Source organism: Canis lupus, chromosome X (assembly GCF_003254725.2).
Source record: "Canis lupus dingo isolate Sandy chromosome X, ASM325472v2, whole genome shotgun sequence".
NCBI classification, from domain to species: domain Eukaryota; kingdom Metazoa; phylum Chordata; class Mammalia; order Carnivora; family Canidae; genus Canis; species Canis lupus.
The window spans coordinates 67,747,970-67,762,256 of record NC_064281.1 but is presented as its reverse complement, the minus strand read 5'-3'; the positions used below and the strand labels follow the sequence as shown (position 1 = coordinate 67,762,256).

Sequence of the window (14,287 nt, the reverse complement as noted above, 5' to 3'; positions counted from 1 at the left end):
CAAGATCGAGTCCTGTGTCAGGCTCCCTGCATGGGGCCTGCTTCTCCCTCTGCCTGTGTCTCTGCCTCTCTTTCTCTCTCTGTGTGTCTCTCATGAATAAATAAATATAATCTTAAAAAATTAAAAAAAAGAATCTTAGTGCAAAGAATCTTTGTACTAAAGTCCAAGTGAAAAAAAAATAATAAAAAAAATAAAGTCCAAGTGATAATTATCATAAAACTGTATGTGACTTTATTACTTTTAAAGCTGGCCAAGCAACATCCTTCCTAGTCCTCTTTGAACTCTCTTAAGGAGATATCCCATTGGAACTAATTTAATTTCAAAAGAGAGAGCACTGGGAGATTGATAGATTTCTCTCCAGCAGAGCTATTGACAACAGAAAAAGAAGAATTCACTGGTGCTGGAATTGTTTGCTATGAAAAGATGAGTTTTGGAAATGGCATTAGATTGGCATGCATGAATTCATCCTCATAAACAATGCTAGCAAATGATTATTTTTTCCCAAATAAAAAATGGGTAATTGAGGGAAATGAAAAGATGAAATCAGTATCAAAAAAATGTCCTGAAAGATAAAAATTATAATACACAAGAGCAAATCCATTAGGAAGAATGAAAAAATATTGGCTAATGTTTCATTTTATGTTTTCTGGCATTATACATTTTCTGAAGTTCGTATATGCATATAAAAGTATTTTATCAATTCCGAGCCTATTAAATAATAAGTAATATTATTGGGACTTTTCAGGTAGTTACTTGAACTGATTGATTTTGTGACCTATACTCAAGATAGTTCTGATAATATTTTCAGGCACCTATTTCACTGTCTAATAAATCTTTTTTTCTTTTTTGCTCAAAAAATAAACTTACTTTAGATATTAAACTATGATTTTACTGTCATATTAACACAAATAATTCACTCTAGTTTTCCATAAACTGATGATGGGAACTTTATTATTTGTAGTGCTTTAATACTATGCTATGAGAGATGAGAATGTGTACTTTTCCATTTTCATTACATTTATCAAGATTATTTAACATAAACTAAAATGCAGACATTCAACAAGTAATCATTAATATGCCATACTTTTACCATATATTGACACTATTAATGACATATATTAGACATATATTAGACAATTTGATTTATAATTTCAAAAAATAATAAAAGTTGATTTCCTTGCTTTAAAATAAATCCCATTAATCCTTTTAAAGGTGTACTATTCTCTCATGTTTAGCCAGCAAGAATAGAACTTACTAAAAGTATGCTCAATGAAAATAAATATTAAATGTTCCCTACCCCTAGCCACAAATTAATATTCAAAAGCCATTCTTTACAGACTTGTTTAAAATAAGAAAATTTAAATCAAATGGAAGGCTTTTAATTTATATCATCTAACTAACTTCCCATGAATAAGGTATGTGTTTTTTGTTGCATGGAAATGAAATAACTTTAGAACAGTAAAAAAAAAAAAAAAAAAAAAGCTTGTATTTATTTCAGAGTTGGGAAAGATGTTACTGCTGCAAATTAAAGGAATAATATACATTAAACAAACAGCAATGAATTGAAATATAGGATTAAAGGATAAGAAATATATAAACCACTGATGGTATGTTTGCTTTAACATCCTCAGTTCCAAAGCTGACCTTACATCCTATCAAAGGAGAGGCACAATCGAGCTCAATATTCCATGAAAGACTGGGATTATATTTGTGTGCCACAAATTAAGAAGGCATTAAACACTTCAGGCTTAGGGTTCTACCTTGGCCTGATATGTGGTAGCAAACTCAACTAGTGGTAGCCCACAACTAGTGGGGCTTTCCTCATAAATTTAACTGTGGTGTGAATTAATTGGATAAATACAGCGTCTCATCCATATTGGTTTTGGTCACATAGACACACCTTTTAAATTGAGGGAAGAAAGCAGGCAAGCAAAAGAAGAATAAGAAATAGCAAAATCTTCACTGAATGAAATAAACGTACATGATTTTCACACGTAGCAAAATTAATGCATTAATTAGGTCTACTCAACTTCAGCAGAGACAGGTATTAACAGAAGATCCATGAGCTCTGACATTCTTTGTTCTGTAAAAATGATGGGCAAATCTACATGAAACAGGGTTTCTAAATATTCTAAAGCTGCCACATAAATGGAGACCCTCAAATGAACACGAATGGATCTTTTTTTCACATCCAGTTCTGTTGCCTTCATGTAGATCCAGACATCACATAACGAAAAGGCATTGATTAGTTAATCCTCTATCAACAACATATCCATGGTTGTTGTCTTGCTTTCTGAAGTTAGGAAATCACTTTTTCATGGAGATGTCTTTTCTTTTTTATTAGCGTGAGACATCTTTTCATATTAAACATGAAAACAAAAGTAATCTGCATACAGAGGGCTAGAAAACTGCATTAGAATCAGACTAGAAAAACTCCAGTGGTTAAATTCAATTTCTATTTTCAGGTTGTTTTGCACTCCAATGAAATTCTATACTGAATTTTTTCACCGATTTTCTTACTACTAAATATTTTTATATACTTTAAAGGATCTAGGCATTTATGGGAATCTTGAAAATCATGAATTAAAAGTCGTGGTTTTATTTCCATATTTAGATTGTTTCTAAAGTTATCTATATTTAGCACTGGAATTTAAAGGTTGATAAAAAGTGTTGCCTTGAACGCTTTAAACATAGTGATAGGTTATGATTATTTTACCTGTGAGTTTTACAAACAGTAGTGAGATTTCTTTGAAGTATATTTTTGTACACCTCATAAAGGTAAATTATATTCACAGCTAAGCATTTTTAGAATATGCCTAAAACATAAATATACATACTTGTAACAGCTAAACATATAAGAAATTTGCCCACATTGTATATGTAAAATTATTAGTCCATATATATGTATGTATATATATTTTTTATATGTATATATGTATCACTGAAGATTTCTGCCTCTGACATAAAGTAAGAAGAATTAAACTTATTTATTTTATTCATACAAAGAATACCAATATAGGAGCACATACCCACCCCATATCACACAGTTATAGAGAGAAGTATGCTGTTTACTGTACCTTGCACAGCAGTACTATCATGAGGAGTCCCATTGTTTTCTATTTCAACATCTGGATTTCCAGTATCTGAAAGAAGGGACATTCAAGATTAAGGTACAATTCTGTTTTTTCTGATTCTATTTAAAGTGAAACCAGTAATTTGGTCCTATCAATAACACAAGACTCTGGATGGCATTTTTGGTTTTGTTTTTGTATGTCTGTTTTTAATGGTAAGAGGGAGAATTATAAACTATGGCTGAATTCTACAATTTCACATATATTTTCAAGTATATAGTAAATACTTCTTTATTTCATTCTCTAGAGATAATTCTCAGGAAAATAATCTATCCATAAAAATTACTTCATACTATCAGGTAACACGACCTGACTATAGAATAAGAAAAAAGACTGATGCAATTACATAAATGGAAGTTCCCTATTCTTATGGTATATTTTTAATTGTAAAATATGATAGATGATGAGAATATCTCTATGCTAAGCATACTGAACATCAGAACACAGTTGTGGTTTGTGGTCTTTATGTAGTACTGGCTATAAAGGCAGAGAGAGATACATGAACTGTTTCTGAAAAAAAATGAGAAAAAGAAATAAGAAGTTAGGTTTTTATTTTCAATTTTAAATAAGAGATGTGATTATCTAAAAGCTATCCATATCCATGAAGCACAGCTTTATATGAGCATTTCTATATATACACATTTGCTTGGGCACCCTTGGGTAATGTGGCAACAGATGCCAATATATCATCCAATGCCATCAAAGATTAATATGAGAATAAAATGATTTGAATACAAGATACCCACCATGCTGTAGAAACAGCTGTTTTTCCTCTATAATAGAAAAGCTAGACCTGGATGGGTGAATTTTAAATATGTAAAAAAATTCAAGCCACCTCAGAATGACAAGGGCCTCGAATGATAATAATGAGTGCACAGAACATATGTCCCATGCTACTCAAGTAATGTTATTTTTAAAACCTTTGATAAGCAAGGATGCTGGCTCCCACTGAGATGTCCCATTTTGTAAGATATTAATGTATAATTACTCCTTCTTTTCTGTGTTTCAATGAGGCATGGTTAAGATGAGGTAATAATGTAACACTATTTCTATTGATTGTGAACACAATGATCCAAGACAGTCACAGTGAAAAGGAAATTGAACTTTTGGAAAGAAAGAATATGATTCACATTTATAAAAAAAATCCCTTACTCATTCTTAGTATAGGACACTGAAGCACCCTTTTAGTCTTATGTGTGTGTCATGCATGTATATGGGGTATGTGTGCATGTTTGTGTAAAATTCTTCAGTTTATATTTGCTACACACACATAGCAGTTAATATACATATGTATATTTAACATGTCAGTTAAAAACACAAGCTGTTAGTGTGCAATGAAAGAAGAACCTGAATATTCTATGAGATGAGATGATGTTGTGGAGTTTCATAATTGACAGTGTAATCAGAAAAATATTGGAATTAAGAAAATTCATGACAGAAGCATTTCTTCTAACAGAATCTCCAGGAATGTACTTAAATTTTTTAAAAAATATTTTATTTATTTATTCATGAGAGACACAGAGAGAAAGAGGCAGAGACACAGGCAGAGGAAGAAGCAGGCTCCATGCAGGAAGCCCAATATGGGACTTGATCCTGGAACTCCGGGATCATGCCCTAAGCCAAAGGCAGATGCTCAACTGCTGAGCCACCCAGACGTCCCTAGGAATGTACTTAGAACATTTTTTTTCATCCAGGCCCTCCTTAAACCCCCAACACTGATACAATCTACATTAAATAAATCAGCATCCTATAACTTATTTAAAAAGAGTAGACCAATTATCAGCATATTTTAAAATGAGTGGACATAAAATACTTACATTTTAAAAACAAGAAGGTTATCAGCATTACTGTTTCTATTGCAAAAGTCAGCAGGGTTTCATGTTATTCCTAGGATATTTGTATCTCCCAGAATAGGGATTATTTTGACACATTTAATTCATAACCTAAAGAGCCTGGCCTCAAATTGATTTTTAAATTATTGTTGAACAAAGCCTCTTCCTTCCTTCTTTCCTTCCTTCCTTCTTTTCCTTCTTTCCTCCCTTCCTCCCTGCCTTCCTCTTTCCCTTTCTTCCTTTTCTCCTTCCTTTTCACCCTCCCTTCCTTCTTTTTTTTTCTAGGTTTTCCTTCCTTCCCTCCTTTCCCTCTCTCTTTCTTTCTTCTTTCTGTCTTTCTTTCTCTCTTCCTCTCTCTTTTTAAATCAGGTTGTTTTTGGGATCCCTGGGTAGGGCAGCGGTTTGGCGCCTGCCTTTGGCCCAGGGCGCGATCCTGGAGACCGGGGATCGAATCCCACGTCGGGCTCCCGGTGCATGGAGCCTGCTTCTCCCTCTGCCTGTGTCTCTGCCTCTCTCTCTCTCTCTCTCTGTGTGACTATCATAAATAAATAAAAATTAAAAATATATATATATATTATAAAAAAATAAATCAGGTTGGTTTTTTTTTTCTTTCTGTACCTTGAGAGTTAAAGTCAAATCAAATACTACCTTTCAAGAGGGGCAAGATAGAGGAAGAGTAGGGTCTCCAAATCACCTGTCCCCACCAAACTACATAGATAACCTTCAAATCATCCTGAAAATCTACGAATTCGGACTGAGATTTTAAAAAAGAACAGCTGGAATGCTACAGTGACAAGAGTTCGCGCTTCTATCAAGGTAGGACGACGGGGCGGGGCGGGGGTAAGAAATAAAGAAACAAAAGGCATCCAAGGGGGAGGAGCCCCGCGAGGAGCCGGGCTAAGGCTGGGGCGAGTGACCCCAGGACAGGAGAGCCCCGTCCCGGAGAAGCAGGAGCTGCACCGACCTTCCCGGGTGAAAGGCACCCGCAGGGAGTTAGAGCAGGACCCCAGGAGGGCGGGGATGCCCTCGGGCTCCCTGGGACACTAGCAGACACCTGCGGTCCCAGGAGAGTGCGCCGAGCTCCCTAAAGGGATGCAGCGCGCACGGCAGGACTCGGAGGGGCTCGGGCGGCGGCTCCGCGGTGGGGTCTGCGAGGCCGGGAGCGAATCCAACAGCGCAGACCAGGAGCACATGGCGCCGGGACACAGCCCAGGATCTGGCCTCCCCCCTGGACAGGCAGAGGCCAGGAGGGCCCAGGACAGCAAGGACGCTCCTGCCACCAGGCGACCCCAAGCTGAGCAGATCAGCGGCCCCGCCCCGGAGCATCCAGGCCCCTTTGGACGGAGAGCTCCGCAGTTACTGCAGGGGCTGAAACCAGGTTTCCAGAGCTGCCGCCGCCACTGGGGTTGTTCCTCCAGGGGCCTCACGGGGTAAACAAACCCCACTGAGACCTGCACCAGGCAGGGGGCAGAGCAGCTCCCCGAAGTGCTAACACCTGAAAATCAGCACAACAGGCCCCTCCCCCAGAAGACCAGCTAGACGGACAAGTTCCAGGGGAAGTCAAGGGACTTAAAGTACACAGAAGCAGAAGATACTCCCCCGTGTGTTGTTGTTTTTTTTTTTTTCTGATTGCTTCCCCCCCCCTTTTTTTCATCTTTCTTTTTCTTTCTCTTTTTCTTCTCTTTTTTCCTGTTTTTCTTCCTTTTTTCTTTTTCTCTTTTATTTCCTTCTCTCTCTCTCTCTTTTTCTCCTTTTCCCAATACAACTTGTTTTTGGCCACTCTGCACTAAGCAAAATGACTAGAAGGAAAACCTCACCTCAAAAGAAAGAATCAGAAACAGTCCTCTCTCCCACAGAGTTACAAAATCTGGATTACAATTCAATGTCAGAAAGCCAATTCAGAAGCACTATTATACAGCTACTGGTGACTCTAGAAAAAACCATAAAGGACTCAAGAGACTTCATGACTGCAGAATTTAGATCCAATCAGCCAGAAATTAAAAATCAATTGAATGAGATGCAATCCAAACTAGAAGTCCCAATGACAAGGGATAACGAGGTGGAAGAAGGAGTGAGTGACATAGAAGACAAGTGGATGGCAAAGAGGGAAAATGAGAAAAAAAAGACAGACAATTAAAAGACCATGAAGACAGATAAAGGGAAATAAACGACAGCCTGAGGAAGAAAAACCTACGTTTAATTGAGGTTCCAGAGGGCACCGAAAGGGCCAGAGGGCCAGAATATGTATTTGAACAAACCCTAGCTGAAAACTTTCTTAATCTGGGAAGGGAAACAGGCATTCAGATCCAGGAAATAGAGAGATCCCCCCCTAAAATCAATAAAAACCGTTCAACACCTCGACAATTAATAGTGAAGCTTGCAAATTCCAAAGATAAAGAGAAGATCCTTAAAGCACCAAGAGACAAGAAAGCCCTGACTTTTATGGGGAGGAATATTAGGGTAACAGCAGACCACTCCACAGAGACCTGGAAGGCGAGAAAGGGCTGGCAGGATATATTCAGGGTCCTAAATGAGAAGAACATGCAACCAAGAATACTTTATCCAGCAAGGCCCTCATTCAAAATGGAAGGAGAGATAAAGAGCTTCCAAGACAGGCAGGAATTGAAAGAATATGTGACCTCCAAACCAGCTCTGCAAGAAATTTTAAGGGGAACTCTTAAAATTCCCCTTTAAGAAGAAGTTCAGTGGAACAATCCACAAAAACAAGGACTGAATAGATATCATGATGACACTAAACTCATATCTGTCAATAGTAACTCTGAACGTGAATGGGCTTAATGACCCCATCAAAAGGCGCAGGGTTTCAGACTGGATAAAAAAGCAGGACCCATCTATTTGCTGTCTACAAGAGACTAATTTTAGACAGAAGGACACCTACAGTCTGAAAATAAAGGGTTGGATAACAATTTACCATTCAAATGGTTCTCAAAAGAAAGCAGGGGTAGCCATCCTTCTATCAGATAAACTAAAATTTACCCCGAAGACTGTAGTGAGAGATGAAGAGGGACACTATCTCATACTTAAAGGATCTATCCAACAAGAGGACTTAACAATCCTCAATATATATGCCCCGAATGTGGGAGCTGCCAAATATTTAAACCAATTAATAACCAAAGTGAAGAAATACTTAGATAATAATACACTGATACTTGGTGACTTCAATCTAGCTCTTTCTACCCTCAATAGGTCTTCTAAGCACAACATCTCCAAAGAAACGAGAGCTTTAAGTGATACTCTGGACCAGAGGATTTCACAGATATCTACAGAACTTTACATCCAAACTTAACTGAATACACATTCTTCTCAAGTGCACATGGAACTTTCTCCAGAATAGACCACATATTGGGTCACAAATCGGGTCTGAACCGATACCAAAATATTGGGATTGTCCCCTGCATATTCTCAGACCATAATGCCTTGAAATTAGAACTAAATCACAACAAGAAGTTTGAAAGGATTTCAAACACGTTGAGGTTAAGGACCATCCTGCTAAAAGATGAAAGGTTCAACCAGGAAATTAAGGAAGAATTAAAAAGATTCATGGAAACTAATGAGAATGAAGATACAACCATTCAAAATCTTTGGGATGCAGCAAAAGCAGTCCTAAGGGGGAAATACATCGCAATACAAGCATCCATTCAAAAACTGGAAAGAACTCACATACAAAAGCTAACCTTACACAAAAAGGAGCTAGATAAAAAACAGCAGATGGACCCTACGCCCAGCAGAAGAAGAGAGTTAATTAAAATTCGAGCAGAACTCAATGAAATCGAGTCCAGAAGAACTGTGGAACAGATCGACAGAACCAGGAGTTGGTTTTATGAAAGAATTAATAAGATAGATAAACCATTAGCCAGTATTATTAAAAAGAAGAGAGAAGAGTCAAAATAATAAAATCATGAATGAGAAAGGAGAGATCACTACCAACACCAAGGAAATACAAACGATTTTAAAAACATATTATGAACAGCTATACGCCAATAAATTAGGCAACCTAAAGAAATGGACGCATTCCTGGAAAGCCACAAACTACCAAAACTGAACAGGAAGAAATAGAAAACTTGAACAGGCCATTAACCAGGGAGGAAATTGAAGCAGTCATCAAAAACCTCCCAAGACACAAGAGTCCAGGGCCAGATGGCTTCCCAGGGGAATTCTATCAAATGTTTAAAGAAGGAATCATACCTATTCTACTAAAGCTGTTTGGAAAGATAGAAAGAGATGGAGTACTTCCAAATTCGTTCTATGAGGCCAGCATCACCTTAATTCCAAAACCAGACAAAGACCCCACCAAAAAGGAGAATTACAGACCAATATCCCTGATGAACATGGATGCAAAAATTCTCAACAAGATACTAGCCGATAGGATCCAGAGCACATTAAGAAAATTTTCACCATGACCAAGAGGATTTATCCCCGGAACACAAGACTGGTTCAACATTCGTAAAACAATCAATGTGATTCATCATATCAGCAAGAGAAAAACCAAGAACCATATGATCCTCTCATTAGATGCAGAGAAAGCATTTGACAAAATACAGCATCCATTCCTGATCAAAACTCTTCAGAGTGTAGGGATAGAGGGAACTTTCCTCAACATCTTAAAAGCCATCTACGAAAAGCCCACAGCAAATATCATTCTCATTGGGGAAGCACTGGGAGCCTTTCCCCTAGGATCAGGAACAAGACAGGGATGTCCACTCTCACCACTGCTATTCAACATAGTATTGGAAGTCCTAGCCTCAGCAATCAGACAACAAAAAGACATTAAAGGCATTCAAATTGGCAAAGAAGAAATCAAACTCTCCCTCTTCGCTGATGACCTGATACTCTACATAGAAAACCCAAAAGCCTCCACCCCAAGATTGCTAGAACTCATACAGCCATTTGGTAGCGTGGCAGGATACAAAATCAATGCCCAGAAATCAATGGCATTTCTATACACTAACAATGAGACTGAAGAAAGAGAAATTAAGGAGTCAATCCTATTTACAATTGCAACCAAAAGCAGAAGATACCTAGGAATAAACCTAACCAAAGAGGTAAAGGATCTATAAAACTATAAACATCTATACAACTATAAAACGATCTATAAAACTATATAAAAACTATAGAACACTTCTGAAAGAAATTGAGGAAGACACAAAGAGATGGAAAAATATTCCATGCTCATGGATTGGCAGAATTAATATTGTGGAAATGTCAATGTTACCCAGGGCAATTTACACGTTTAATGCAATCCCTATCAAAATACCATGGACTTTCTTCAGAGAGTTAGAACTAATTATTTTAAGATTTGTGTGGAATCAGAAAGACCCCGAATAGCCAGGGGGAATTAAAAAAAGAAAACCATATCTGGGGGCATCACAATGCCAGATTTCAGGTTGTACTACAAAGATGTGGTCATCAAGACAGTGTGGTACTGGCACAAAAACAGACACATAGATCAGTGGAACAGAATAGAGAACCCAGAAGTGGACCCTGAACTTTATGGTCAACTGATATTTGATAAAGCAGTAAAGACTATCCATTGGAAGAAAGACAGTCTCTTCAATAAATGGTGCTGGGAAAATTGGACATCCACATGCAGAAGAATGAAACTAGACCACTCTCTTTCACCATACACAAAGATAAACTCCAAAGGGATGAAAGATCTAAATGTGAGACAAGATTCCATCCAAATCCTAGAGGAGAACACAGGCAACACCCTTTTTGAACTCGGCCACAATAACCTCTTGCAAGATACATCCACGAAGGCAAAAGAAACAAAAGCAAAAATCAACTATTGGGACTTCATCAAGATAAGAAGCTTTTGCACAGCAAAGGATACAGTCAACAAAACTCAAAGACAACCTACAGAATGGGAGAAGATATTTGCAAATGACCTATCAGATAAAGGGCTAGTTTCCAAGATCTATAAAGAACTTATTAAACTCAACACCAAAGAAACAAACAATCCAATCATGAAATGGGCAAAAGACCTGAAGAGAAATCTCACAGAGGAAGACATAGACATGGCCAACATGCACATGAGAAAATGCTCTGCATCACTTACCATCAGGGAAATACAAATCAAAACCACAATGAGGTACCACCTCACACCAGTGAGAATTGGGAAAATTAACAAGGCAGGAAACCACAAATGTTGGAGAGGATGTGGAGAAAAGGGAACCCTCTTGTACTGTTGGTGGGAATGTGAGCTGGTGCAGCCACTCTGGAAAACTGTGTGGAGGTTCCTCAAAGAGTTAAAAATAGACCTACCCTACGCCCCAGGAATTGCACTGTTGGGGATTTACCCAAAAGATTCAGATGCAATGAAACGCTGGGACACTTGCACCCCAATGTTTCTAGCAGCAATGTCCACAATAGCCAAACTGTGGAAGGAGCCTCGGTGTCCATCGAAAGATGAATGGGTCAAGAATATGTAGTTTATGTATACAATGGAATATTACTCAGCCATTAGAAATAGAAATGACAGATACCCACCATTTGTTTCAAGGTGGATGGAACTGGAGGGTATTATGCTGAGTGAAATGAGTCAATCGGAGAAGGACAAACATGATAAGTTCTCATTCATTGGGGAATATAAATAATAGTGAAAGCGAATATAAGGGAAGGGAGGAGAAATGTGTGGGAAATATCAGAAAGGGAGACAGAACATAAAGACTCCTAACTCTGGGAAACGAACTAGGACTGGTGGAAGGGGCAGAGGGCGGGAGGTGGGGGTGAGTGGGTGACGGGCACTGAGGGGGACACTTGACGGGATGAGCACTGGGTGTTTGTATGTTGGTAAATTGAACACCAATAAAAAATTAATTTATTAAAAAAAACAAAACATACAAACAAAAAAAAACAAATACTACCTTTCAAGATTCTCAGGCCACTGTCACTAGTAGTGGCTTGCTTAAATCCTTGTTCCACTTGTTCCCGGCGCTTTGATTCATATTCCAAGGCTTCCTGCAGTTTTCTCTTGGCTTTTTTCTCCTTCTTCAGACGTTTTTGCATGGTAGCTGAAACGTGAAAAGGTAATTAGTTGGCAAAACTTTAGTCAATAAAATAATGTTGCCTATTTTGGTGGATTATAAACCATAAATAGATACTGAGAGAGACATAAATGCATATCATTAGTTTATTTTGGTTCCAGATCTCATTAGGTTCAACCAGAGTGTTAAATCATACAATTTACTTCTTTTTGCTTTCACCTTTCCAGTTCATACGCTTTATAATAAACATGCATTTGTATGGCAATGGTAGTCGTGGTAGAAAATTATTTTGTACCTTCACTAACTACATGCACTTAGTGATAGCATTAAATGTTTGATAATTTCTTAGATAGAATTATTGGGTTCCTTCAATATATTGGCTCATAGAAGGGTTTTAAGCCTACCAATCTTTACAGTCTTTCTGAATCATTCTTTTTAATTTTACTTTTTTAAAGATTTTATTTATTTATTTATGAGAAACACAGAGACAGAGACACAGGCAGAGGAAGAAGCAGGCTCCCCAGTGGGAGCTTGATGTGGGACTTGATCCCAGGACCCTGGGATCATGACCTGACCAAAGGCAGATGCTTAACCACTGAACCACCCAGGTCCCCCTGAATCAGTTTTTAAAAATTGAAGATATTTTTTATTGTGAAAGTAGAAAAACATTCAAGAAATATGCAAACTTTAAAATTTTGGCATTTAAAAAATGTTTAAAGTGTTCACATATAATTAAAATATATTTTAAACTAATTATGATGCTAATTTGTTTCACTTGTATTTATTTCACAGTTCAATGTCTTTCACATAAATAACCTACAGCTGGGCAGCCCCAGTTGCTCAGCAGTTTAGCACCACCTTCAGCCCAGGATGTGGTCCTGGAGACCCAGGATGGAGTTCCATATCAGGCTTCCTGCATGGAATGGAACCTGCTTCTCCCTCTGCCTGTGTCTCTGCCTCTCTCTCTCTCTCTCTCTCTCTCAAATAAATAAATAAAATCTAAATAAATAAATAAATAAGTAACCTTCAGCAACTTGAAAAGAATTAGACACCCATGTAAATTTACATTCATGTGAAACAAAAATTCAGAGCTTTGAGGTAATAACAAAATTGGAAAACTTGAAACAAAGACACTGAGAATGTATGGTTTCTGTTATTTTTTTAAAAGATTTATTTATTTTGAGAGTGAGGAAGGGCAGAGGGAGAGAATCTTCAAGCAGACTCCCCACTGAGTGTGGGATCTATCATACAACTCAGGAGATCATGACCTGAGCCAAAACCAGGAATCTGATGCTTAACTGACAAGCCACCCAGGCACCCCTGGTTTCTGTTGGTTTGGGTAAAAGATTATTAAATGAGGTTCAACATAAAGCTGTTTTTCTATTTTAATTATACTTATTTATCATCATTAATATAAAGCATTTAACAAATTACTTAAATCAGAAATCTTAATTTATTAAAAATAATTTATAACTTAATGTCCTTGATAATACACAATTTTGCTTCCAGTAAAATTATTGGCTCAAAAGTATTCTATAATATAGTTTTTCTTGAAATTTATGATTATGTATATTACAATGGCACAGTGAGGAGAGATAGAAGCAGAAAAAATGTTCACCTTTAGCTCAGAAGACTGACCTATAGACTGCGTTGTTTTGATAGTGATCACATATGTGCTGACTGCTACACTTTTAAAGGATCTCATGACTGTGGGTAAACCCACTCATAGCTAATATGAACTGAATGATTAGCATCTGAGAAATCTTGTGAAAGCAGTTTTATGTGAAGCTATTTGAAGAAGACATTTATGCTATAATAATCCTTGCACATCTCCTCCCCTTTGAGTACTAAGCTTATAACCACCAGCTTCATATAGCAAAAAGTACAGCTCTTTCTGCCCGTGGGTCCTGTCCTCGTGCTACTTCAATAAACTTATTAAGTTGCACCATAAAATGTCTCAAGAATTCTCTCTTGACCACCGTGTTCAACAATCCCACAGCATTAGCATATTACATTTTTAAATATATAAATAAATAATAATAACTTTCATGTATTTTGGACCTAATATGTACTGAGCATTTTCTGGGACTATATCTCATTACATTTTAATTGGAAAAAAAGATAATAATATATAATATTATATATAAAATAATAGTTTTATTATAACCAGAATTATACATACAATTTACTTCTTTTTGCTTTCACCTTTCCAGTGCATATGCTTTATAATAAACATCCAATTGTATGGCAATGGTAGAAGTGGTAGAAAATTATTTTCTACTTTCACTAACTACATGCATTTAATGATAGCATTAAATAA

The 14,287-nt window shown here is 37.1% G+C and overlaps 1 protein-coding gene across 2 annotated transcripts in view; it reads right to left on the bottom strand.

Annotated features, from left to right (window-relative positions):
- The window catches only part of DACH2 (dachshund family transcription factor 2), a 180,806-nt gene that overhangs the window by 13,640 nt on the left and 152,879 nt on the right, over positions 1-14,287 (bottom strand). For both annotated transcript variants that reach the window (XM_049107473.1, XM_049107472.1), the window contains exons 6-7: positions 11,848-11,994; positions 3,078-3,143 (exon numbers count right to left, since the gene is read on the bottom strand). In XM_049107473.1, coding sequence (XP_048963430.1) covers positions 3,078-3,143; positions 11,848-11,994 — 213 coding nt within the window. The remainder of the gene's footprint in view (positions 1-3,077; positions 3,144-11,847; positions 11,995-14,287) is intronic.